Source organism: Metschnikowia bicuspidata, assembly GCF_001664035.1.
Source record: "Metschnikowia bicuspidata var. bicuspidata NRRL YB-4993 chromosome Unknown METBIscaffold_3, whole genome shotgun sequence".
NCBI classification, from domain to species: Eukaryota; Fungi; Ascomycota; class Pichiomycetes; order Serinales; family Metschnikowiaceae; genus Metschnikowia; species Metschnikowia bicuspidata.
Genome location: NW_017387733.1, coordinates 406687 through 433315, shown reverse-complemented (window position 1 = coordinate 433315; position 26629 = coordinate 406687). Strand labels below are relative to the sequence as shown.

At 47.2% G+C, this 26629-nt stretch overlaps 10 protein-coding genes across 10 annotated transcripts; 4 read left to right on the top strand and 6 right to left on the bottom strand.

The window, feature by feature from the left end:
* Positions 1 to 208: 208 nt before the first annotated feature.
* METBIDRAFT_40812 (uncharacterized protein) lies at positions 209 to 1501 on the bottom strand (the record flags this gene model as incomplete). The annotated part of the gene is made up of 1 exon (XM_018857319.1): positions 209 to 1501. The coding sequence occupies one exon, from the start codon at positions 1499 to 1501 to the stop codon at positions 209 to 211; it is 1293 nt and encodes a 430-aa protein (XP_018711505.1).
* A 3223-nt stretch (positions 1502 to 4724) lies between these two features.
* METBIDRAFT_78096 (fluoride transporter) lies at positions 4725 to 6041 on the top strand (the record flags this gene model as incomplete). Its single annotated transcript, XM_018858818.1, has 2 exons — positions 4725 to 4847; positions 4947 to 6041. 2 exons carry the CDS (start codon positions 4725 to 4727, stop codon positions 6039 to 6041), a joined length of 1218 nt encoding a protein of 405 aa, XP_018711504.1.
* Positions 6042 to 6494: 453 nt separating this feature from the next.
* POP3 (Pop3p) lies at positions 6495 to 7283 on the bottom strand (the record flags this gene model as incomplete). The annotated part of the gene is made up of 1 exon (XM_018857369.1): positions 6495 to 7283. The coding sequence occupies one exon, from the start codon at positions 7281 to 7283 to the stop codon at positions 6495 to 6497; it is 789 nt and encodes a 262-aa protein (XP_018711503.1).
* A 243-nt stretch (positions 7284 to 7526) lies between these two features.
* RPO21 (DNA-directed RNA polymerase II subunit RPB1) lies at positions 7527 to 12915 on the bottom strand. Its single transcript, XM_018854687.1, has 4 exons — positions 12726 to 12915; positions 8019 to 12622; positions 7852 to 7934; positions 7527 to 7766 (listed from the first exon to the last, which is right to left on the bottom strand). Exons 1-4 carry the CDS (start codon positions 12774 to 12776, stop codon positions 7726 to 7728), a joined length of 4779 nt encoding a protein of 1592 aa, XP_018711502.1. The 5' UTR covers positions 12777 to 12915; the 3' UTR covers positions 7527 to 7725.
* On the top strand, positions 12632 to 13218 carry METBIDRAFT_170482 (uncharacterized protein). The gene has a single exon (XM_018854686.1). The coding sequence runs from the start codon at positions 12815 to 12817 to the stop codon at positions 13115 to 13117; it is 303 nt and encodes a 100-aa protein (XP_018711501.1). The 5' UTR covers positions 12632 to 12814; the 3' UTR covers positions 13118 to 13218.
* Positions 13219 to 14970: 1752 nt separating this feature from the next.
* Positions 14971 to 16662, top strand: MAL2 (oligo-1,6-glucosidase IMA1; the record flags this gene model as incomplete). Its single annotated transcript, XM_018857307.1, has 1 exon — positions 14971 to 16662. One exon carries the CDS (start codon positions 14971 to 14973, stop codon positions 16660 to 16662), a length of 1692 nt encoding a protein of 563 aa, XP_018711500.1.
* An 8-nt stretch (positions 16663 to 16670) lies between these two features.
* Positions 16671 to 20060, bottom strand: METBIDRAFT_31630 (uncharacterized protein). The gene has a single exon (XM_018855889.1). The coding sequence runs from the start codon at positions 19946 to 19948 to the stop codon at positions 16919 to 16921; it is 3030 nt and encodes a 1009-aa protein (XP_018711499.1). The 5' UTR covers positions 19949 to 20060; the 3' UTR covers positions 16671 to 16918.
* A 1174-nt stretch (positions 20061 to 21234) lies between these two features.
* METBIDRAFT_31629 (uncharacterized protein) lies at positions 21235 to 22014 on the bottom strand. The gene has a single exon (XM_018855888.1). It carries the CDS (start codon positions 21648 to 21650, stop codon positions 21423 to 21425), a length of 228 nt encoding a protein of 75 aa, XP_018711498.1. The 5' UTR covers positions 21651 to 22014; the 3' UTR covers positions 21235 to 21422.
* Positions 22015 to 22418: 404 nt separating this feature from the next.
* On the bottom strand, positions 22419 to 24334 carry METBIDRAFT_87254 (uncharacterized protein). The gene is made up of 2 exons (XM_018859277.1): positions 22749 to 24334; positions 22419 to 22725 (listed from the first exon to the last, which is right to left on the bottom strand). The coding sequence occupies exon 1, from the start codon at positions 24188 to 24190 to the stop codon at positions 22889 to 22891; it is 1302 nt and encodes a 433-aa protein (XP_018711497.1). The 5' UTR covers positions 24191 to 24334; the 3' UTR covers positions 22419 to 22725; positions 22749 to 22888.
* A 1829-nt stretch (positions 24335 to 26163) lies between these two features.
* On the top strand, positions 26164 to 26511 carry METBIDRAFT_78090 (mRNA splicing protein; the record flags this gene model as incomplete). Its single annotated transcript, XM_018858817.1, has 1 exon — positions 26164 to 26511. One exon carries the CDS (start codon positions 26164 to 26166, stop codon positions 26509 to 26511), a length of 348 nt encoding a protein of 115 aa, XP_018711496.1.
* Between the last annotated feature and the right edge of the window lie 118 nt (positions 26512 to 26629).

The window sequence follows — 26629 nt, the reverse complement described above, 5'->3', positions numbered from 1 at the left end:
ATCAAGGATAGAATCAAAAGCATTCTCTGATGCGAAACAAGATTTAAAAGTACCTTGCAGCAGAATTGAACCCATTGAAGACTCAAAATAAACACTAGATCAAAGCAAAGCTTCACCAATTTAGGATCAAACTACTGATGGACATAAGATCTCACGCGAACCGGAAATCTGCACTTGTGTAAATCCGACCCTTACACTAGAAGTAAGTTCATTGGTATATCTCAAGTTCATCGCGCTTAACCGTAGATCTAAGGCTCGTCTCTCGCAATGTCAAAAACACGGCACTCAAGACAAGACTGTCTAGATGCGTTGACGAGCTGGACAGAGCATTGGACTCTTCCATCTCTATCGGGTCCTGGTACACACCTATCTTTCCAATTTCAGAGTATTTTTTTGAAATCATGGAGATTCCTTTTGAGTTCGAGCCAGCGAGAAATTTACCAAATGGGGGCATTTCTTGAGGCACACTGTTTCTTAGGAATGACGAGTACTCGTTTTCCAAGACTTGCTTGATGATGGGGTTGTCTGGGCATGGTATCGGGTTTTCGAGATCCCCGAAGTCAACTACCTCATGTTTTTTCCTGCCCGATCGGTAATTTTTCTCGTCCTTTTTCTCTATGAGATTGTCTAAAAGAGAAGATTGGTCTTGATCAATGACCTGAAGTTTGAGTTCAGGATTGTAAAATGTAGGGTATGACACGGACCGTGACGTCCCGAATACTCTGAAACGCGTATCCTTATAATTGAAGTCTGTGAATGGCCTGTAGTTGTGTTGGAATGCCCACACTTTGAAGACTGGTCCCTCTTCCGGATGGAACACAAACATGTACCTTTTAAAGTGCTGAAACACTTTCATTTTTACTGCACAAAATTCCGATAGCTCGAATTGAGTCAGTTCGCCATGGGGCGGTGAGTTTATGGACTGTCTTACTTTGACGTACTTTCGGAAAATCATGTATGGCGTTTTTGGGCGAAAAGCTGACATGTGTGGCACTTCGACGACCAACACTGGCAAGCCCGATTCGGAAATCCCGGTCAGCAAATCGGAATCTGGAAGCCGGCCTCTCAACGGCTGCTCCCCAGGACTAGATCTGATAGACTGTCCATTTGAGTGACGAGATTTCGAAATTTTGCGAACTTTCCGTCTGTCGCCTTCATTTTTCTTGAACGTATCAAAAGCTCGCACATCAGGAAATACATACATCTGGCTGTTACTCTTCTGCAGAGCCACCACCAAGACTTTTAGGTCATTGTAAGTAGTAGATGGCCTCTGCATGATAGTTTGGCCATCGGGTAAGGAAACCATAGTTCGGTCATCGTCCTCGCTTTCGGAATCATAACGCTCGATGTTTCTTCGGCTCACCAAGAATGGCGCATACGATCTGAAGTTCTCCTGGTATGTTTCACTGAGTCTTAAGCCATTCGCAGGCTGAGTTTCGGGAATAAACGTCTCAGCCTCGGAGAGAGCAATAGACTCCAATGATGCCGTTTCGGATTCCATGGGTATATGTCTTTCCGGATAATACAGGTTGTTTTCCGACTCAGCATTACAAGAAAAGGTAGAGCTTTGAGAAGAGAAAGACCGTGGTTGTGAACCCAAAGCCGTGTTCCTAGATAATAAGTTTCTCATTGACAGATAATAAGTGTCTAAGAGAGAAAAAAAGGTTAGGGACAATCCCTGTAACAGCAGGACTTATTATTTTTCATAACTATGTACTGTCTTCTCCGCTGATATCGGCTGTCGGGGCTAAATGTTCGCCACCGTCTGATAAGAAGGGAATTTCCAGGAAAAGCGACGGTTATCTGGCGCGGGGTGCGTTTGTGATCTCTATGTGCACGTCTGCATCAAGGGTGAACGAACTGTGCACTCATTTGGATTATCTGTGCATAAAGCTTTCTACAATAAAACGACAGTGATAGTACAAATAAGATGATTGTTTCTTTACGGGCTGCTCAGATTTCTTGCTTCTCCATGATTTGAAACTCGACAGGAAGCTGTGGATATGCCGGTTCCTGCTGTGTTACGAAGTCGAGTCCTCACAGACATGTTCAATGCTAGTAAACCGTTTCAGAGAAAGTCTCTCCAAAATTCCAAGACGAATCATGCATGTATTACAATTGTTTTTGCATTACTCGTGACGCATTGGGCTTGAATGGGTAGAATCAGTGAAAAAGGAGAGGCTCCAGGAATACGCACAATGTAAGAGCTCGCAAAGTCCAGCTGGCATACAGTAGGTTGCTTCCCAGGCCAATACGAAACACGTGTTAGTTAATTAAAAATATGTAGGCTGGTGTCTTCAGAGTGAGCTTGACTGAAGTATGAAAACAAAGCGATGCCAAAAATCTCAAGTCTGCTCCTTTCGTGGCCTGATATCAAAATACAAGAGTAAACCCGTTTTTCACAATGACTCATCAGTACATACACCGGCTAATGGACTGCGTACTCCCACTAAAGATTACATTGTGCAGTAATAGTCTTTTACGACAAAATAAGGTTACGAGCTGGCCGAGTCTAGATGCACCTGTGTTTTCAACGGTGGTATAACCTTATTAGAGCCTCCGAATTCAGCAGTTTTAAGGTTTGTGCGCTCTCACACAAGTCCAGCAAGAGACCGCCTCGAAAGTTAAATTGATTTGATAGAAGACACATTGTAAGGTTTCCGTGACCATTCCGCCGTTCCCCTATTCTCGTTGACTGCTCAAAACAAATCCGGCAAATAAGGTTTTTTTTGGTGTCCTAGCTCCGGGGCCTTAATCTCCTGGTGTTTTTCTAATATCGGTGAGATTTCTCTTACAATCAACTCGTTTGTAGGGCCAAAAGTGAGTTTGAATTCTCCTGCCTTGTTTTCAGCAGTATGGAACCTTGCAGCGAAAGATGGGGGAATGAGCTGCTTGGAATTAGAACATTTGCTTAGATTCAGAAATATGTTGCTCTTTTCCCACTTTGTTCTCGAGCTATTAATGCATGTATCTCTTTTCATGTATTGTACGTGACATCGAATTCAAACAAAAAGCTGGATGACTATTCTGCCTTGACATGTGTCCTTCCAACTATTACCAGGAATAAACTTATGAACCATCAGATTGTTCCTGATGGTCTGTGTGGCGTACTTGTTCGGATACTATTGTGTGTACACTTAGTTCATTGGTCAGTTTGGAATTTTCATGATCCCAATTGCACACGACACACGTGCATAAGACCTCAAAAACATAAGAATTCAAGGCACATGCCACAGTGATAGCGAGACTCTATACTGGCACATTTCTGACCATTTTCTCTCTTCAGTTGCGGGACTTATGTTAGTATCAGCGAACATACGCATTGTGACGCTTCCGTAACTGTAGATACAAGATTCGGATTCTGTCTACTGATAATTTTTCTCCCTTCCAACGTGATGGAAACGTAATGAATCCTGCTTTTCGAGGCCCTATATTACCCGCGACATCATACATATTTAAATATATCTAGATCTTTTTTTTTTGCGTTGCTCCTTCCCTGTTTCAATTCGAATACAGAGTATCACAATGAACAATATCCTTTTCGGGGTCAAATTATCCAAATTCGAGAGTGCTTTATACTTGAAAAAGGTATTTGCGCTTTTGAAGGAAGTCTTGTGCGTGGGGCCGAAGCTGAAAAGATTGTTTCCATCTAGATTTAACCGGCATTTTTTTGACTCTGCCTTACGCTATAGTCTATATCCTACAAGAAAAAGCTGGCTTTCGAGTCATTTTTTGACTTTTTAGGTTTGATTTTCATTTTGGATCCAAAGGGCTTCCGACGAACTGTAATAAAATACATATACAGTGTAAGGTCCCCGATATCAGCTTGACACTGATGGTCCCTGTAAGCGCATATATAACTATATGCACTTCTTTTACTGTGAGTTCCGTCAGATATCACTTGAACATCTCATAAAATATTCTCTCGAGTTTCAGGGGTTCCTATCACGTGACCTCTAGTTAAAGTATATATCCGTAGGATAGAACTCCAGTGGAGTTTTGGAGATAGTAGTGATCAAATAGTAATACATAACCTCTATGTCCCGTGAAGTCCATATTAGCCTAGTTAGCCCCTCGGTTGTGAATACTCTTTCCAGGCAACAGAAGAGCAGATATCCAAAGAGTCTTTGAAAGAACAAATTTCACCTCCAGAGCTTTCTCGGCTTTCTTGGATAGCTCCGCCATATATTTCCAGAACTAAGTAATTCACACCAGGAGAAACAATTTGGAACCGGAGTTCATATTCAATGACTGTTTTAAAATTGACCCACTCTCTTAAGTTTTTAGACGCAACCACTCACCAAGATACGCTGGGTGATAATACATGACATCTCAATTGTGAACCCCTTGGTAATCTTTATAATTTTTCTTCAGCTCTTCGTTTTTTGGCCGTTTCTATTCACTTCTCTTCGAACCCCATCTAGCGGCCCGCCTCCAGCGTAGTTGAATATCTCAACAACCAGTACGTGCTGCCAGACCCCTTTTTTGGTAGATAAATCTGATTACTGGAACGAAAGTATGCAATAATATATCAAAGACCTTCCAAGAGCTCCCAGAAACCAACCTAGTGTCGAAACTCGGCCCTTCTCTTTTCGTGAGCCACGGCCTGTATGATGCCTTGAAACGTATCGACTTTCATTTTATCCTAGGGGCAACACGCAGAAATACAATTAAAAAGCTGAGCCGCAAGCTTCACGAAATAACGCTGTTTTTGCGAAACCCAAATGCGGATTTTCCCGGCTCGCTCTCTTCCTGAAACGGTTCCAGACCTGTACACAGCCATATGGTTGTGCATCTTATCACGTCATCGACAATTCCACGGTCATTTAAGACGGGCATCAAACCAGGTAAATTTCTTCCACCGGGTCTTTAAAATGTCTTCTCTGTGCCTGCCACGGCCCCGCAGCCCCCTGCGCCTGGACCAGCAGTATACGGGTGAATTACAGCGCCAGGAACTTGATGCAGAGTCATATGGCGATGCGCTCCCGGAGGACATTAATACGTATTCTGCTTCCCATGAAAAGCACGTGCCCGTATCCAGAGAACCCCCGCATATGGCATACACGTACTTGGCCATCATGCTCGGTTCCATCTGTGGTGTTTTGGCACGGAAAGGCCTCGAGCTGCTCACCACTTATGACGGCTCGTATTTAGAAGGCGTAGTTTGGGCAAACTTTGTGTCGTGCATATCCATGGGTATGGTGGCCGAATCCGAGAAAATATGGGCCCGTCTCCTAGACGGCACTGCCCACCTGGCACTCTACGTTTCCAAGGCGGCAGTGCCGCTATATGTGGGCATCGCCACGGGCTTTTGTGGCTCATGCTCGAGCTTTTCGAGTCTCATATTGGAAGCGTTTGGAATGGCGGCAAATCTCCCGCCAAACTCCGCCAGCTACCCGACGGAAGGATATGGAATTCTAGGGGTCATCCAGGTGCTCGTGGCTCAGTTGACCGTTTCCGTGGGCGGCTTCCGCGTGGGGTCCCATATCACTCTTGGGATCGAGAAATCGGGCTGTTCGTTCAGCCCCAGGGCCTACCGAAAAGCGGAGATTTTGTGTGCGGGGCTCGCGGTGGCCATGTACACTGTGGTGGTGGTGCTCGTGGCCACGAAAAACGACGGGCAGTGGCGGTCCTGGACGTTTGCATGTCTTTTTGCGCCTTGGGGAGCGTTCTTGCGATTCTGGCTCTCCAGGTTCTTGAACCTGCGCGTGAAGAACTTCCCTGTGGGTACTTTTGTGGCCAACTTGGGCGGCACGGTTCTCTTGGCCATCCTCACGTTGTTGGCTCGCGGCAGATCCGGCCGTTTTAGCCCGGTGCCGATCGTTTCCAGCGTCTTGAACTGCCATGTTCTTTCCGGTTTGGGCGACGGTTTCTGCGGATGCTTGACCACGGTCTCCACGTTCATTGTCGAGCTCTGTGCATTGGGAAAATTCCATGGCTATGTCTACGGCATGGTCTCCATCTGGGCGAGTTTTGTGGCCATGTTGTTGGTGGTTGGCTCGTACAACTGGACCGTGGGTCTTGTTTCGCCAGTCTGCTGAAGCAGCTACAAAATCGGGGAGATGAAAGAACTATTTATTCGGCTTTGAGATCGGCAGTTTCTTAATTGTCCGGTTAGCCTGTCCCATCACATGGCAGTAGTCTTCTCGGCACCTCACGAGGTTTGTCACATGTACCAAACAGCAAGATACGAACAGCCTGCTTTGTATCTGCCAAACATTATGGCCCAAACAGCACATTGTTTCTGTACCATTCCTTCTTTCAGATGCCCCACAGCATATTTCATATCGATCTCATCGCATGACACTGTCCTCAGCAAACATGTCTTCCAAACTCTCATTCAATTACCCCACGATAATGCTCCATACAATGTTTCCATATACTCTACAACAAGCTAGCATACCACTTGAGTTCACTTCCTCGCCTGTTCCAATCACATTTTGATATACTGTAATACCAGTGTTCTGCATTCCCATTTCTCGTCCTCGTAACTTCTACGGCTTCAGTACTCTTCCCTCGTTCTTTCTGTTCTTCTTCTTTTTCAACACACCATTCTTCTTCTTGTTTGCACGGCCCACTGGCACGCTCGTCTTGACAAACTTGATGTTGGGCTTCTCGTATACCGGTGCTGAGTTTTCATCGAAAAGCGCCGCAAGCCATGGCACCTCCACGTCCCGAATATTGCTGTCCACCACATCAAAAAGCAATTTTCCGTCCGCCCACTTTTCCTCGAGCGAGATGATACTCACGTTATCGGTTCTTAGTACTTTGGAAAGTTTTTGCATGGCACCCCGGGGCAATTCCACAAGCTTCACGCGATCCAGCGCCGATCGCGATGCTGAATATGTGAGCAAGGGGAAGCAGCTTGTTAGTAGAGAAGTACTGATATCAGATTTTGCCACAAATACGTATTTTACATATCCCGGCGTATTCGGCTGTTCTTGTTTACTCCTTTTTGGAGGTTTGCCTAGTAGTTTAGCACGGTTAGGACCGGCCTGCTTCTCTAACTTCTTGACGGTTGAATTGAAGCCAATGGTGATTTTTCCTGCCACCTCGGGCACAGGAATTTTCTTATCTTTATTGAGGCTCCTCATTTCCAAGTAGATTCCATAACCTGATAGAACTTGAATCAAACACTCCATTATAGTCTCAGCCACCGACCGATCTATCGTTGGCCATTCTGTGCCTTGGGTGAACGGGTTTTCAAGCAACGGTTTAAGGACCTCCCGTTTCTTTTGCTCAATGTCTCTGATCGAGCCTGCCCCTGGAGTATGTTTTGACATTCTGGTGCATATACACAAAATAGATGTGCAAACTTTAAACAGCATATGAGATGAGCCAAGTACCCAGTACTGCAGATGCAGGATATATGAGGTTTAGGTTTTCTACGTTTTCAATTCTATGCGACGCTGTAGGGCAGGTCATATAATTTGTGTGTATTCATGAAAAATATTAGACCGTTTCTTTTTTGTTGTATTGTATACAGTTGTTTAGTTATTTCCCTTCTTCTCTTCGTCCTTCTTCTCAGTAGAATGCAGTGGCGATCCTGGGGAGTATGCAGGTGAACCTGGTGAATATTGAGGGAAGTTTGGCGAGTAACTTGGCGACGTCGGAGAGTACTGTGGCGAAGTTGGGGAATAGCTTGGCGAAGTTGGTGAGTAACTTGGCGAAGTTGGGGAATAACTGGGCGAAGTTGGGGAATAACTTGGCGAAGTTGGTGAGTAACTAGGCGAAGTTGGGGAATAACTGGCGAAGTTGGGGAATAACTGGGCGAAGTTGGTGAGTAGCTTGGCGAAGTTGGTGAGTAGCTTGGCGAAGTTGGTGAGTAGCTTGGCGAAGTTGGTGAATAACTGGGCGAAGTTGGTGAGTAACTAGGCGAAGTTGGGGAATAACTTGGTGACGTTGGCGAGTAACTTGGTGACGTTGGCGAGTAACTTGGTGACGTTGGCGAGTAACTTGGTGACGTTGGAGAGTAGCTTGGTGACGTTGGTGAGTAACTTGGCGACGTTGGTGAATACGTGGGCGAAGTTGGTGAGTAAGTCGGCGAAGTTGCGCCATAAGCAGGCGACGTCGCACCACCATATCCTGGAGACGTAGATCCAAACGAGAATGGAGAAGTGGGAGATGTCATCGATGGTTGGCCACCATAGGACGTGAGAGAGCCGGAAGCATCGGACACGTTTGCAGTATGAATTGGTGAAAATCCAGCACCCTCTTCAAATTGAATCTTGTCGTCCTCCATCTCGTAATCTCTGTATGGTGTAGCGCCTCCATCATTTTGTCCAGCAACTCCCATATCCGTGCCGACGCTAGAATCTTGCAACATCTTTTCGTCAACCATAACATCGAACGCACCTGTACCCAATGGGGGCATTTGACCCAAGATAACATTCTCAGAAATACCACGACAGTCATCAAGTTCAGCAGCTGCTCCGGCATCCAACAAGATCTCAACGGTTTCTTCAAACGAACAACGCATCAAGGCGCCTGTTTCGGCTCTGTTGATACCGTGACGGGTAATGGCCATCAAATGACCACGAGCTGTCATCACATCAACAAGCAAAGCCATGTGGCGATAATTCACATAGGAACCATCAAAGGCAATGACATTGAGAATTTCCTTGAACAACGCAGTACGAGTAGCCTCAATTCCAAGAACCGAGAGAATCTCGATAAAGTTGTTCGAGTAAGTTCTGGAAGCATCAACACCTGGAACGGTGATAACTTCAGCCAAGTTGACACCATCAGTTTCCAAAACCCACTCTTGTTTTTGCAGAAACTCTCCATCTGCATCTGGAGTGCTCATCTTGTGTTGCATCATGAAGACTCTAGTGATACCTGGAATACCACGCAAAGAGATAGTCTCCAACATGTGTGCTTCAACCCTCTTTAAGATCTGGTCTTCCTCATGATCGCCTTCTTCTTCCAATTTTGGATCGCGAATGACACGACAACGAATAATTAATTTGTCAGCAGTGTCATCAGACCAAATAACAAACAAGTCCTCACCGAAGTTCTGAGATATCTTTTCCGCCACTTGAGCCATTGTCAATTGCTTATCCAACATCTTGGCTCTGTCTAATTCAAGACGGAGCAACCATGGAGACTGGTTATCGATAGTCTCCTCGACTTTCTCATCCGGAATGGCGAAGTAGGCCTCCACTGTATCATAATCCTCCTCAATAACAGTGCTCCTAGGATCAGGATCATAGTAGATTTCGGTAGAGGAGGTAACATTCTTCAAAGTAGTATGTTCGATAGCAGATTGCACAACCTTGGCCTTCTCAATATCGACCGCAATTTCAGGCTTTAAGTAAACAGTAAGCGCTGGTGTTTTTATATTCTTGGCAACGTTTAAAATTTCCTTAAGACGAGGGACACCAAGAGTAACGTTCTTCGAAGACACACCAGCGTAATGGAAAGTGTTCAACGTCATTTGAGTCGCGGGTTCACCAATAGATTGAGCAGCGACAACACCCACCATTTCACCAGGATGCACGATGGACTTTTGGAATTGGGATTCAATTTCTCCGCAAACCCACTCAAAAGACACTTTGTTAAGCTTGAACTCTTCGATAACACGGCGAGCAGCCAATCTAGATCTCAATAAACATTGGAAAAGCAAAGTCGCATTTTCTTGCGCCTCCTTGATGAGCTCTGTTTTTCCACGGAGAACAAGAAGCTTCGTGCAGAGAGATTGAATTCCTTCAACAATTTCCTCCAATCTTAAATCTGAAGCCTTCTGACGACCACTGTGGAAAATTTGCTGGGCATTTTGAATAATACGACGCAAGTTAACAGGCAAGGGCCAGTTGTAGTCTCCATTGGGGAAGACGACTTCTCTCAAAAACTTACGGTCTTTGAGCAATTGATCGTATTCTTCATCCAATACCTTCTGTACTGCAACGTCACCCTTGATCTGCTTCCCTGATTCCAACAAAGATTCTGAAATTGACTTAGATGGATCCAAAACATCAATTCTGTAACGCTTCTCGAAAGAGGCATCAGAGCCTGGAATGGTATCAACCGACTGCTTTTCCACGGATGTGGCATCAATTCCATCTTCACCGTAGACAAATTGAATAATGTCACCAAGAGAGTTCCTTGTGGTACCGTCATAGTGAACCATGATATCCTCCAATGCCTTAACCAAACGACGCTGGATATATCCAGTCTCTGCAGTCTTCACGGCAGTATCAATAAGACCCTCTCTTCCTGCCATCGCATGGAAGAAAAACTCTTGAGGTGTCAAACCTCTGAGGTACGAATTTTCAACGAAACCCTTCGATTCCGGCGAATAGTCATCTTTAGTGAAATGTGGTAGCGTCCGGTCACCGAAACCAAATGGAATACGCTTACCCTCAACAATTTGCTGACCCACACATGCCGACATTTGAGAAATATTGATAAAAGAACCCTTCGAACCTGAAGTCACCATCTGTTTGACGTTGTTCAGATCCTTCAAGTTCATTTCAGCAGAACGACCAGCGGTATCACGAGCTTGATTAAGAATACGTGAAACATTGTGCTCAAATGATTCCCTCAAAGTCATACCTGGCTCAGGCTCTAACTTGTTTTGCTGCGCATCCATGATAATCTCTTGGACCTTTTGTTTCGCCTCTTGAATGGTGGTGGTGACATCGCGCATGGTGTCTTTGTCTGCAATGGTGTCACCAATACCGATCGAGAAACCATTGTGTAATAGCCAGTAGTTAACAACCTTTTGGATGGAGCTAAAAAGCTGAGCACAAACTTGAGGGCCCTTTTCTCTCATGACAGTGTGAATTAAACCACCTCCGGTGGCACCGACGGTTTTTTTGTCAACCACACCAAAAATGATTTCACCATCAACAACCAACATACCCAGATCTTTTGGACTGAGCATATCTCTTCCATCGTCGAATCTTTGCAAATGAATTCCCTTAGGAATTGCCATCGACAACAACTGTTTGCCAGACCACAAAGGTTTTGGCTTAAACACTGCTGGAGGAGGAATAACACCATCCCAGTTCGGAATCCAGTATAACATATTCATAACTTGCTCGTACTCAATGAAGCTGTCACGCAAAGTCATCTTACGAATTCCACACAAGGTATCTTGCACAATTCCCATGACAGGTTTGTTCGATTGTGGAGACACAATTTGCAAAGGAACTGCGCAAATCTGAGACATTTCCGCTCTGGTTTCAGGCGACTGTGGGACGTGCAAGTTCATCTCATCGCCGTCGAAATCTGCGTTATAAGGCGAAGTGACTGACAAGTTCAATCTGAACGTAGAGTAAGGCATGACCTTGACTCTGTGCGCCATCATAGACATCTTGTGCAAAGACGGTTGACGGTTGAACAAGACAGGATCGTCGTCCATCAAGTGACGTTCGACTTTCCAGCCATACTGCAAGGCGATGTCTCCAGCTCTCTTGTTGTACCTTAGGTCGATACGGTCACCGGTGTCACGGATCACGTACTTGGCACCAGGGTGCTCGTTGGGTCCATTACGCACATACTCGGTCAACTTTTGTATGTTGTATGGAGTCACCACTTCCGGGTACGACAACGTTCTGGCAATGGAGATGGGCACTCCGACCTGGTCTAGGTCAAGGTTGGGGTCACCGGAAATAACGGTACGCGCCGAGAAATCCACACGCTTTCCCATCAAGTTACCCCTCAATCTGCCCTCCTTACCCTTCAATCTTGCTCTGATCGACTTGATCGGACGCCCAGTTTTCTGGAGCGCCTGCGGCTGTCCGGCAATGTCGTTGTCCATGTACGTGGCGACGTGGAACTGCAACAAGGCCTCGAACTCGCTGATCACGTGCTGGGGCGAGCCATCGATCTCGAGACGCTGCACGTTGATGTTCGCCTTGAGAATGTCCGCCAACTTAAACGTCAAGTCATCCTCGCCTCTGGCGGTATCATTGAACGCAATGGATGGTCTGACAGGCGGTGGAGGCACGGGCAAGACCGTGATCAACATCCACTCGGGGCGTGCGTAGTCTTCGTTAAAACCCAACTTCTGGCAGTCCTCGGCACTGATGTGCCTGAAAACACTCAAGATTTCCAGCGGATTCAACAAACGGCGCTCGGGCTGCTCGTTCTCGTCGTAGGTCTTGTTTTGCTTCCAGGTTCCCCACAATTTCAAGCCGTCTCTGCGGACAGTGGGCTGCGTGTGGCCACATCCACCTCTGCCGGCGGTCACCTGGCCCTCGTCGTTGATGGTATCGGCCTCACAGATCATCTTGGTTTTACACACGTTCCAAACGGCGTTGAACCGTTTTTTCGGGTCGCGGATTCGGATGGCCTGCGTCATCAACGGGTTGGCGTCGTCTACAAGGATCTTTCCACAGTGCATGCACACGCACTCACACACCTTTTTGATCTTGGCAATGAAACCAATGTGAAACACGGGCTTGGCCAACTCGATGTGCCCGAAATGGCCCGGGCACTCGGCCATGTCCTCGCCACAGGTCTGACACTTAAAGTTCCGGTCGATGGAGCCCAAACGGGGGTCATTAAGGCCGCCGTCACGGGGCTTTTTCGTGGTCTGGTCCATGGTTTCGGGATACTCGATCTTGGCAACCGAGATGGCGCGCACTTCTTCGGGCGACAACAAGCCAAATTGAACCTAAAACTAGTTAGCAAGGCGAGGTTAAGAGAGGGTGCAGAAATGGGGATTACGGGCGGCTAAAGAGCACGTGCTCCAACAGAAAAACATAAGAAAAACATACCTCTTTCACGGACCGGAGCGGCGCGCTGGAATATGGAAACTGGCGACTCATAGCGGGAATGCTGGGATGGATGATGTGTGCACGGCTTTATGTGTAAAACACGTGATATAGTACAGTGTTCTCGTGGGCGATGGGGGCTCACGAATAAACAGTTGGTTCAAGCGAAACTTGCTCGGGGATCCGATGCAAATACAAAAGAACAGGGGGGTCGAGCAGCAATTGCTTCGGGATGGACCAGGGAGATTTTTGGGTTTTTTTTGGGTTTTTTTGGTGGTTTTGAGGGGAGTTGGTATATGTGGGTAAAAGTCTCGTCGAAGCTCAAAAGAAAACTCAACTGCGCGACAGCAAACTTGGATGAGCAGGCGACGGGAGACGAAATGACACGAGCTTAAACCTCTGGCAGCCTGCGTTACAATCCCGGGGAAATACGGCAAAGATTCGGCGGTGACGGCGGTGATTCGACGAGGTTTGAAAGACTAGCGATGGAGTTCGACGCTTCAGTTTCGAGTCGAAAAAAATCGTTGGATGTGGCGAGCGTTGCGTGCTGAGCGTTACGCCGTGCGCCGGCGCAGCAGCATGCGCAAGCGTACATCTCATACTGCTGACCTCAGGCAAAAGGGCCCTGGCGTTCCGGGCGAAATTTGGCAGATGCGGCCCGTTTTGCTTTGCAATGCTTTTAACGGCAGGACTCAATGGCAACGCGCTCGGCAAATTTTCAAAATTCCTGGTTCGTGCCGATTTGTATGGAAAGTATTTCGGTCGCCCGATGTTTTGGCTGTCCTGCAGGCAGCCCGGCCGCGTCGTGTTCACGGCACCATTGTCTGGGGAATATATATGGTCCAGCCGCGAAAACCCTACTTTCAGCAGAGGAGTGCTGAGATTAGAGACATGGGTTTAGGATCCTTGCTTGCGTTTCTGGACCTTGCGTACGATTCCTGCTCACGTGACTAGCTTGGAAGTGGTCACGTGTGTAGCCGGCTGTGATTGCCAACGAAGCTTTTTGACCTACTGTGTCGTACGACCAAAAGCCCCGACTGTAGTTCAATGTGTTTGAGAGTCATGAGCAGAAAATTGACTTTTTCTTTCAATTTGTGTCTTATTCCTCTTCTGCGTTTGCTGGGTGTTCTTTTGCTGTTGGAACAGGTGTCACCTCTCGGTAACATTTAGTCTGGTCGTGTGAGGCTCCATGCCGCATGAAAATAAAGCGACAACTTGCTTAAATCGGGGTGACCGAAAAAGCAGGCAAGAGATCAAAAAAAAAGTATTAGCTGGTCGTATCTGTCCAGTAGACATACATTCAATGGGCTTTTTACATATAAGGGCTACAGTCCTGGAGCAAGCTAAAATGGACGAGGGCACCGGAGTGGGGCCTACTCATTATTTCGCAGTCGCAGGATACAAATTCTGGATGGGTTGTCTCTGCGCGGCACCCAGAACACATCACGTGACAGGTCCCGCCCCACTTTCCGCCATTAAAAAAGTGAATACTGCGACAGGCACCCAGGTTTTGCCGTGAGGTCCAGCATGGCCAGCACTGCAATCCACTCACAACCAGCAGAATTGCAGAAAATCACCACTCGTATTCCGGGCGATTCTAATGAAACGCAACTTCTCTTTCAAAGATCGATGCTAACTGTGGACTTGGAAAGAGACGGCCTGAGATTGGATATTTCCAGGAAGCTCTCAAATTACAATAACGAGATAATGGGAAATTGCGAAGACAGCCAAGCCTGGTAGAAGATTCCCCAATTTAGGCCATGACGTCATAGCGGATTTCTGTGGTGTTTGCTTTGAATTCCTGCTTTCAGAAACCTCTCCCGCGGAGCTGGTTTCCCCACTCGCGTAAACCAATCAATTTCATCGACGCTTTCACCAACGCACAATTTTTGCGAGTCCCCGGTCTCGCAATGTTTTGCGACTGCATACGTGCCCGGGGCCGGAAAAACCAGGGTGGAAGCGAGCCTGCCCCGCAATCAGGGCTCACGTGAGCCATGCAAAGATTCCGCAAAGATTCAAAGACTCTCGCAAAGTTTCGCGTCGTTACATGGCGGAAAACCTGGGGAAGCACATGGGCCATACATTTTGTCACCAGGGCTCCTGGAGAAAGCCGATGTCCCCACTCTCTTCGGAAAGTATTTATATGCCTTGTCATTCCAGCCCTCTTCTTTCTAAGCATTCATTTTTTCTCATAGATTCTTTAGAGACCTTCTATAGAATACACTGTTGAACCCCCATCTTTTCAAACATGTCTGCTAACTCTATTTGGTGGAAAGACGCCTCGGTGTACCAGATCTGGCCTGCTTCCTACAAGGATTCGAACGGCGACGGATTTGGCGACATTCCTGGTATTATTTCGACTTTGGACTACGTGAAGAATTTGGGAGTTGATGTCATTTGGTTGTCACCAATGTACGACTCTCCCCAGGACGACATGGGCTACGACATCTCAGACTACGAGAGTGTGTACCCAAAGTACGGAACCTTGGAGGACATGGATACCTTGATCTCGGAGGTGCACTCCCGTGGAATGAAGTTGATTTTAGACTTGGTGATCAATCACACCTCTTCTGAACACAAGTGGTTCCAGGAATCCCGGTCGTCTAAGACCAGTCCTAAAAGAGATTGGTACATCTGGAGGCCAGCAAAATACGATGACCAGGGAAACAGACATCCTCCCAATAATTGGCTTTCTTATTTTTCTGGCTCTGCTTGGGAATACGATGAGCTCACCGACGAGTACTACTTGTGTTTGTTTGCGCTGACCCAGCCAGATCTCAACTGGGAAAACGAGGAGACCAGAAATGCAATTTATGAGTCTGCCTTGAGCTTTTGGTTTGAGAAAGGCATCGATGGCTTTAGAATTGACACTGCCGGAATGTATTCGAAAGTGCAGACTTTTGAAGATGCGCCATTTGTTTTTCCAGATCAGGAATGGCAGCCATGTCAAGCGTTCCACCAGAGCGGACCACGGATTCATGAATTCCACAAAGAAATGTTCAGCAAAGTTACATCCAAATATGATGCCATGACCGTGGGGGAGGTTGGGCATGCGCCTCGTGAGGATGCGTTGAAATACGTCAGTGCCAAAGAAAAAGAGATGAACATGATGTTCTTATTCGACGTTGTTGAGGTTGGCTGCAACCCATCCGACAGGTTCCGCTATGACGGCTACAAGCTCATTGATTTCAAGAAAGCCGTGTTCAACATGTCTTCTTTCACCGAGGGCACGGACGCCTGGTCCACGTGCTTCTTCGAGAACCACGATCAGCCCAGAGCAATCACACGTTTTGGAAACGACAGCCCGAAGTTCAGACTGAAGAGTGGCAAAATGTTGGCCACATTGCTCACGGCTTTGACCGGTACCTTGTTTATCTACCAGGGCCAAGAAATTGGCATGACCAACATTCCTAAGGAATGGGACATCAAGGAATACTTGGACATCAATACCATTAACTATTACGAGCAATACACTGCCATAAACGGCAACAAGAACCTCGACAAGTTGTTGAAGGACATCAATTTGGTGGCCAGAGACAATGCCAGAACACCAGTTCAATGGGATGACTCGGAAAATGGTGGTTTTTCCACAGGCAAGCCATGGATGAGAGTCAATGACAACTACAAGGAGGTCAATGCGGCATCTCAAGTCAACAATCCCGAATCTTTGTACAATTTCTACAGGAAGGCATTGCAGGTTAGAAAGACCCACAAGGATGTTTTGATTTACGGGTCTCTTGAGATTTTGGATCTCGACAACGAGAATGTCTTTTCGTTCTATAAGAAGGCTGGAAATAAAACTGCATACGTGGTATTGAACTTTACTAAGGAGCCAATCGATTTTACGCCTGCGGTAAAAGGAGAGTTGGTGCTTACTAACGAGAAAGATTTCAAAGAAAAAGTCTTGTCTCCTTACGAGAGCAGAGTCTACATCGTTTAAAATTCGACTACAGAAGCAAATTATAGAAGAATATACGCTCAATTATCAGTTCAATACAGTTTCAACTAACTGGATTCGTAAACACCCCCAAACAAAATTGAATTGGGAGTGGTATGACGGCTATATGAATCTTCAAATCAACAACGGAACCACCAACGAAATTATAACTACTTAAAACGTCCATGTATGGTGCAAACTATAAGAAGTTTGTACATTCTGCTTGACTACTTGGTTCTGCTATTTTCAAATGAAGCCTTTAGCGAGAAAGAATCCTAGAAAGCATTTCCATAGCTGGGGCGCTCACTTCCCGAACTTCGTCAAGGTCTGCCACAACATCATCCATGTAGAAGCCCACGAGAACAACAATATAAATGAGAATCAAAATTACACCCTTGAAGTAGTTTGACTTGCCCTCGGCGTACACGTATGTGAAGAGGTAAATTGATGCAAGCGTAGCAATCACATCCCAACGTGGAAAAATGAGAGGAAATATCATCTCTATGTTGGTGTACCCTTTTACCACTGAGTAAACAACCAAACTTGGAATTTGAATGAGCACAACCTGCAAAGCGTAGGCGCTTCCGATTTCCATGGACAACGCAACATTACCTCCGACAGCAAAAGAGATGGCATTGACAAATTCAGTAGTGTTGGGAACAAGGGCAAAAACTGTCAACCCCAAGAACTTGGGGTTGATGGGAAAGTGTGAGAGCACAGCATCGACATTGTCCACCAAAATTTCAGCAATGATAGCATATAAAATAGTCGAACCCAACAAAATCACTGATGACTTTGTGTTTGACCAGTTGGGCGCATCATGTCCACCGCTATCATCGTTCATGGTGACATCAGCTTCGGAATCCTTGTGCACAAGCGGTTCAGCCGGAGCCAGTTTCAGAGAGACTAGATGTCTCTTTTTCGGACCCTCCATTCCAGGGGAAGAAAGACCCGATCTAAGGCCTGTGGGAAAATGAGAGGTATGATCATGTCGAGAACTGGAATGCACTCTGGCCACTGAAGTTTGTTCCAAGCTTACAATGCTGGGAGACCTCCAGCCATTGGCATCTTTTCTCGTCTGGGCAGCCTGCTGCTCGTGAGAATTGGTGGCCCAGATCAAGGAGGCGTGAGTTTTTAAGGTGAAATAGAGGCCACAAACATACGCAAGAAACAAAGCAAGAGCCACAAGCAACGAAAATGGACGGAGCACATTGTAGTATAAAGCATCCAAATTCAAGTTTGGTTGGGTGAACTGGCAAGTGGTGCAATCAGATATGTCCGTATGGTCACATGCACGGCACCTAATCTCATATGTGCCATACATCTGGTAGAATAGAGATGGCGCAAACATGACCAACATGGCAAAGAGAAGCATGGTGGAAGAGACACCTGCAGATCTGGGATTATACCGCTGCGTTTTTCTCTTGAGCGCTCCCCCGCACATCGAAAGTCCGGGCAAGAGCAACACACCTCCCAAAATGGAGCCAATCATAGAGCCTTCCACAAGCTTCCCCTTGGATTGGTTAAGAGCCACACAGTAGAGGAAGATCTCCACGACAGTGGAAAAGAAAGCATTGATCACCGCACCCACACCCATGGAAGACTGTGCCGAAATCGACGCAACGGCCTGTCCGATGAAATAAGCCAACGGGATAATGGAGAACAAACACCCACAGAAGAGGAAAGATGAGTCGGTGTACCAGGTGTCCCACCCGAGGCCTTCTTTCAAGGCGTAGTAGTCAAAAATGACCAAAAACACCACCAGAAGCAAGTTGAAGAAAAAGATATTTGTTCCCCCCAACGTGTACTTGTAGTAGTGGAGACCACAGCACCGGTACGTGCAAAGGATGATCGACTGGTTTTTTGACTTCTTGGAGTTCGCCACTCTTTTGTAGTAATCTTTTTCTTTCTCAAAGTGGAGCGCCAAAGGTCTCCGGCGCACATGTTCACAGAGAATCCTGTTGAGGTTGGCGATTGGAATAGTGAAGACGAAAAGCCAGCAGAGTGCGGCAATGACAAACGAGACGGGCTGCAAAATGCCATAGAAAAGCAAGTAGAACATGAGCCTGCCAGACGACCAGCTGCCGCGGCCGAAAAACCTGACTTTCACGTCGTTGGCCTCGATGTCCTGTGGCAGGTCTTCAGTCGCTTGTTGGCCTTCTTCAATGGCACTGGAACTTTGGCCTTCGCCCGTGGAAGCATAGGCGTCTCTCCAGGGCCTGCCTTTGTGGTCCTTAAGTAAAGGCCTGGACTCGGTGGTGTTGGTCATTCGGCGTGGTGGAGCGAAGAATAGTCTGCCTTCTTCCTCGAGTCGCCAGCGATGGAACTCGGAAATGGACCGGCCGTCCAACTCGTCCTCGTCGAGGTAGTTCTCGTCTTTGTTGAGGAGCACGAATTTGCCGAACGGATAAAGCCAGTACTTGCCCAACTGGACTAGTAACTTCACGTATGGCCTCAGGGACCGGTGCCACGCAAAGCCCGAGCACACAAACACGATGATGGCGCCGATGAAACAGAGTGTGCAGAGAAGAAGCCCAAACGTGCAGCTCCAAATGAGGTTGGTCGCATAGACACCGATGAAAATCGGACTTGTCGGTCTGCGTGGCTCGAAGTCGTGGATGTCCTCGTCGGCACGCACAGCCACAGACCGGTTCTTTTTGTAGATGGACGGTTTCCAGATTTTGATACCAAAGGGGTGGGTCAGATTGATGGCGTTCTGCCGGTCCTTCAAGTTGAGCGATTCGAGCGTGCCGGAAGAGGACGTCGAGATGGTTGATTTGGCATCTTCTGCATCTTCTTGCCCCTCGGCAATTACTTCGTTTTCCTCGTCGCTGCCCCGTGGTTCTAAGGCTCCGATTTCGCCGGCCTCGTCGATCGGGTCGGTTCGTTCGACAAGAACCTTTTTCAGCATTGGATGGTGCAGATCCGAGTCCACCGATGGCAGGCCTGGGCCTTGGACGTCGGCCATCTTGGTCTTTTTGTGCTGGTAGAAGTCCCTCAACGCATCGTGGTACCCGTCGATGTATTTTTTGTCCCGTTTGACAAAGACTTCGTCGGCCTTGTCGCTGTCATCGACTTCGTCATTGACGTCATCATCTACGGAATATATGAACTTGCTATTTGCCAAAGAGGTGCCTCTGCGCATGGGCGGCCGGATTTTGCATCTTCCCTTGGCGGTTTTCGTTTTTTTCGACGGCGACTCTGAAACTAGCAGCGCCGTCTGATCGCCATTGACCAGCATCGACAGAGGCCGGATACTGGGCGAATGTCTTGAATCTCGCTCAGACATGTATACCGGGCACAAATAAATAGCACAACCCTGCAGGAGCCAAATGGGACAATTTCCAGTCAAGTCAGACTGTTGTCAGAATAATCCACGGGGTTTCAATTGGATACCCCAACTACTTCGAACGAGCGAATGATGCCTTCGAACCCCACGCAGCCCGCGCGGCCGGCAGAGGCTGATAGTGTTCCGTGTAGTATGTGCAGGATGGAGCGTTTTTCCTAGTTATGAGCTTTGGTGTGCTGGTTGGTTTTCGTGTATCCATCGCAGGGGACGGTTGAGGGGCCACGTGGGTGCTGGTCTGGGACTTTCGGGGTTTCTTTATCTTTTTCGAATGGGATGCTTCGCCAGGGGGAGCTGCACTTACCACGTGACTGGCGTCGCGTCTTGTGATAGGCTAAACATGTCGTTCACGGAGATAACATAGTCGGTGACTGGGAAAAAGACTTCTGCTTCTAATTTTGTTTATAGGGTCACAATCAAGCTTATCCCAAACCCTATATTTTATGTCTCGAGTGACAGCAGCTCGGGCAGCGGCGGAATTGAAGGTTCCTTAGTGAGAGATACTTCCACGAGTTTCTCCTGCAGCAGCTCTTAAATGTAGAATCTCATCTAATAATTCTGGAATCTGGTAATTCTTTTGCACAAAATACCAAGAACAGGCTGAGACATTCCCGTGATCTTTTTCCTCTTCGTATTTTGGGTTTGAATACTTTTTTTTTGATTCGAGAGGTTTTATTTTCGAGTCAAGAACAATCTCATTACCTGATCATTTCGCAAAACATTTTCAAAAATGAGAATCTCTGCTGAGATAAAATAAAGATTTGATTACTATTGAGCGTCTTAGAAATTAGTGGCGTCTGGATAAAGAATACAAAAGATGGGAATCTAGTTTTCCTTCATGCCAAGTATATGGTGGAGTTTATTAAAAATGTCAATCAGTCTTCAAGAACAATAAACAGACAGCCGGATCTTTTGAAAAAAAATTGAATATCTGAACTGGAATCCGGTGTGTTTCCTGGTTGATAAATGAGTCCCGATGATATGTAAAAAGTGGTGAAGCGATGAAGAAATCGTGAGTCGTCTTGGGAATCAGAAAGCCAGATGTCAGCACTGAACCCCTTAGGACCTCAGAAAATAGGTGATGTTATCGTCAGCTGTTGCTGTGCTAAACAGGTTTTAAAAGCCTTACAAATCAGTTCCTTTGTCCTGGACCCAACTAAGTTTTTCCTAGATCCGTGTCTTTTTCAAAAAGATTTGCAACTTTCTTGATGCTCTAGGGTAGTGAATAAATTAAGGGAATACAGTTTTTTTTGTAGATCCATCGGATTAAAGCAGCAAAACTATACAATAATATATACAAACCCTTCAAATAGCTCCCAGATACATACTTAGTGTCGAAGTTTGGCCTGTCCCCTTCCTTTAGTCACGGCCTGGACGGTCCTCATAGCCCGTATCTGTTTACGTATTGGATATTACGTCATTGACTCCTAGGATAAGTCTCCTGTAGTAGTCGCTTCAACTCAGATGGTTGTAGCGGACTTGGGGAGCCAGCTTCCTGCGACTCGCCACGTCTTCTAGTGTAGACCTTGAAATTCGTGGTGACGAACCAATTGATTTTGTTAAGTTCTTTAAAGAGTTGTCTGCCGGGGCCATATAGCAGCATTTCAAATACAAACAGCATTTGAATCGTGACTCTCCACTTCATCATCAAAAAAGGGAACATAGGAGCCGTGGTTGAATAGATGAATGGCTGTGAGGTTTTCTTGCACCAACCATTCTTGTTTGTATAACTCCTTCCCAAGCATTTTCCAGGGCTTCATTGCCTTCACTAGCCGCTTCAATCAAAGCTAGGCCACTGGCACCTTGAATGATGATCAATCCCCAGTGTGATGTGAGGGATCCACGCGCCAGAAACCAGCCACCGTTTATATAGCGGTTATGAATGATGGTGACCAAAGATTGTATTATGAAACAGCCTGGAGCTGTCTCTTAAACTACGAGTAGATCGGTTTATAGATAGTTCAGCCTTAGTGGATAGGCCTAGTCTATCTGTCGTATTCTCGATGTCTAAAAAGTGTTATCCTTCTTCAGGGATGTCTCAGCCTCACGCTCCTTTATAGTTCGGAACCCTTCTATACAGTAGGTGAGGGGTAACCCCGATCAGGAATGTTTAGACTCTTCGTCCTTCGTATTATACAGGATGCCAAGAATCTATAATCTTGCTCATGTCGTATCATAACAGATTGTCGGTTGCGGCCATACCAAGCTGAAAGCACTGTTTCCCGTCCGATCAACGTTAGTTAACCAGCTTAGGGTCACACTGAGTAGTGTAGTGGGAGACCATATGCGAAATTGTGATGTTGCAATCTTTTTGTCTTTTTGACCTTGACTTTACGGGTGGGCTAGGATGTAATGGGATCGACGTGTTTCACTATATCAACTATACCGACATTTTTCGCTATATCGACCATATAGACTTCACTATATCGACTATATCGACTTCACTAGATTGACTAGATCGACTTCACTAAATCGACCATGTCGACTTCACTATATCGACTATATCGACTTCACTATATCGGCTATATCGGCATGTTTCAGTATATGGACTATATCCACTTCACTATATCGACCATATCGACTTCACTATATGGACTATATAGACTTCACTATATCGACTATATCGACTTCACTAGATTGACTAGATCGACTTCACTAAATCGACCATGTCGACTTCACTATATCGACTATATCGACTTCACTATATCGACTATATCGACTTCACTATATCGGCTATATCGACTTCACTATATCGGCTATATCGGCATGTTTCAGTATATGGACTATATCGACTTCACTATATCGACTATATCGACCATATCGACTATATCAACCATATCGACCATATCGACACGATTCACTATATAACGGCGGGGACGCTTTCTAAAGTGTCCCCAAGCGGTGGCCCTGTCCCCGGAACGTCTGCTTGGTCGCCCCCGAGGACCGGGCGGAAGCGTGCGCCGAGCCCGGGACCGAGCCGGCCGCAGGGGCCTTGGTGAAGGCCGTCGTGCGCACGGAGGTGTCCATCGGGTACTGGAGCAAGCGGTAGAAGAAGCGCGGGGCCTTCCAGTAGCCCAAGTCAAACACGGCCTGGGTGAACGTGTTGGGCGAGAGCGCGGTGTCCACGTTGAAGCCCACGCGGCGGCCGTTGGCGGGCAGGCCGAGGCGCGAGCCGTAGGCGCCCGGAAGCAAGTTGTAGACGGGCAAGGTGTCGGACTGCACGCACTCGTAGATGTAGCCGGCCAAGATGCCGGCGAACGAGTCTGCCGGGTGGTACTTGCCCAGCATGGTGGCCATGCCGAGGTCGAAGAGAGGCAAGTAGTAGGCCTTGATGGGCACGATGCCCAAGAAGTTGATGACGGAGTTCATCAGCGCGCGCAGCCAGAGGAACGTCATGCACGACAGGAGCTGCGAGTGGTAGAAGAGCGTGTAGTAGCCGAGGTGCTTGAGCACGCCGTTGATGGCTAGGAGAAAGCCGCCGCTGACCAACACGAACCAGAGGTAGTCCGGGAAGTTGCCGCGGAAGCGCCCGCGCGAGTCCTCCAAGTAGTTGGAGAACATGTAGAAGCGGTAGATGTTCAAGAGCAGCAGCACGCCGTTGTCCTTGACGCCGTCCACCACGAAGAACGACGTGAACATTTTGTAGCTGCGCGGCACGGATCGGAGTGCCCACGCCACGAGCTGCGCCTTGGCCGACAGGCCCTGCGGCGCCCACTGCGGCGCGGGCGGGGGCGGCGTGTCGGCGGCCACGCCGAGCATGACTGTGGCGGGCGACACGATGTCCAACGAGATGCCGAGAGACACGGCGATCGTGACGATGAGGAAGAACCGGGTGACCGGGGGGATGGATAGGAGGTGGTCGGTGAGGCCGGCCATGGTGAGCGGTGGGGGGAGTGTATTGCTGCTGTTGGGCGGGGCGTTGTTGACTTTCGAGGTGGTGGTGATTGGAGGGGCTAGATTGAGGGGGTGTTTGGGTGGTGCTCTTGTAGGGCGGAGGACCTGGTGGTGTATCTGGTGGGGTATCTGGTGGGGTGCGCGTGGCGCTTCGGGCAGGATCTTAGGGCAGGCTCTCAGGGGAACCATGGACAGAGCCATGGGCAGGAGCCATGGGCAGGAGCTATGGGCAGATCCCGGCCGCCAGCCCCATACTGCCAGCACCACAATGCATGTCCGCCACGGCACCATATCTGTCCACGGTTTGCGGCGTATTCCAAACCCTGTCCATCTGTCATTGGTTAGTGCGGCCCTGGCTCTGGCCCTGGCCCTACGGCCCCGAAACCCGCGCGCACTTCCTTCACCACCACTGCCTGTAGGAGGCCCTGGCCATGCTCCGTCCGCCTCCACTGGAAAAAAAAAAAAAAAAAACTGTAGACAAGAGATGGGCACGGGCGGTGCAAAAACAGCGGGAACAGCGGGCACAGTGGGCACGGCGGGAACAGCGGGCTTCAACCGGTGCGATATTTTATATAGGGTTTTCTCTTAGAGCTTCGGCGCCGGGTAGACTGGAGCCGTTGGAATCCAGTCCTCACCCAGCCGATCGCGTTCTGTAGGAGGGCTCGTTTGGGCAGGCCTCACCAGAGCTTCCGGGGCGGGCCCCCGCCTGGTGATGTTTTCGTTTCTCGCTCCCTCCACCCCCAGATTGTCAGTCACTTCTTTTCATTCATTTAAATTGTCACCTAAATTGTCACTCATTTGATTGATCTAAATTGTTAGTCATTCAAATATTCAGTGATCTAAATTGTTAGTCAGTTGATTATCCAGTGATCTGGATTGTCACCCATTTAAATAGTCAGTGATTTAAATTGGCACTCAATTGAATTGTCACCTAAATTGGCGCTCATTTAAACTGTCACCAAGATTGACAGTGATCTAAATTATCACTCATTTAAATAGTCAGTGTTCTGGATTGTCACTTATTTAATTAGTCAATGATCTGGATTGTCACTCATTTGAATTGTCATCTAAATTGACACTCATTTAACTTATCACCTAAATTGACACTCATTTAAATAGTCAGTGTTCTGGATTGTCACTCATTTAATTAGTCAATGATCTGGATTGTCACTCATTTAAATTGTCACCTAAATTGATACTCATTTAACTTATCACCTAAATTGACACTTATTTAAATATTCAGTGATCTAAATTGTCACTCATTTAATTGTCAGTGATCTGGATTGTCACTCATTAAAATCGCTTCTCACCTATTCTCACTCACCTAGATTGTTACTCATTTACTTCAGCTAGATAGTCAGTGACCTAAGTTGCCATTCTCATCTAAATTTGCACTTATTCAAATTGCTACTCACTATTCGCACTCGCCTAGATACTAAATTGTTACCACATAATCTCACTCTCACTCACCTAGATTCAATTCATCTGGATTGCCAGTGACCTGAATTGTCAGTGACTCAAATTCTCACTCACCTAGATTCCCACTCATCAAAATTCTCCGTCATCTAAATTCTCTCTCATCTCTCTCATCCAAGTTCCCTCTCATCTAAATTCCTCTCATCTTAGTTCTTCCTCATCTTAATTCTATCTCATCTAAATTATTCCTCATCTTATTTTTCTCATCTAAATTATTCCTCACCTTATTTTTCTCATCTAAATTATTCCTCATCTAAATTATTCCTCACCTTATTTTTCTCATCTAAATTATTCCTCATCTAAATTATTCTTCATCTTAATTCTCCCTTATATTAATTCTCCCTCATCCAATTTCTCCCACCCAGATTGCTACCCACATCATCTCACCCACCTAATCTTACTCACTTCATCTCACCCATCTTTCCCCACTCATCTAATCTCACTCGCATTCTCACTCACCTCAATTCTCACTCACCCCAATCCTAAGTCTAATTCATCTGGATTGCCCGTGACCTAAATTGTCAGTGGCTCGAATTCCCACTCACCTAGATTCTTCCTCATCTAAATTTTCTGTCATCAAAATTGTAACCCACCTATTCTCACTCACTTAATCTCATTCACTTAATCTCGTTCACTTAATCTCACTCACCTTCTCACTCACCTTCTCACTCACCTTCGCATTCTCACTCACATATTCTCACTCACCTTCTCACTCACCTTCTCACTCACCTACCCTGACCCACCCAAATCCTGACCCACCCCCTTCTCCACCCAAAATCCCCGACAGCATGAAGTTGGTGCGTTTCCTCATGAACTTGCCCTCCGCCACCAACCAGCCCGTCACCGTGGAGCTCAAAAACGGCAGCTCGGTCAACGGCCAGGTGCTCTCGTGCTCGCCTCTGATGAACATTTCGCTCAAAAACATCAAGCTCATCCAGCCGCATCGCGACCCCCAGCTCATGCAATTCATGAGCATCCGCGGCAACCAGATCCGCCAGGTCTTGCTCCCGGACGACCTCAATATAGAAGGCTTGCTTGCCAAGAGCCTGGTGCGCATGAAGGGGCCTGGCGCCGGGCCGGGCAAGGTGGTGGCAGACCGCAAGAAGCCGTTCCGAAAGGGCAAGCGGGCATTCTGAAGGCGCCGGAGTCTTTGCCTGGCACGTGCGCGAGATCCTTGGAGATCCCGGGCGTTTTTGGGCAGCTGCGGGCATTCCGTGGCAATGTGAGCTTTTTACTCAGGGAGATCCGAGGGGC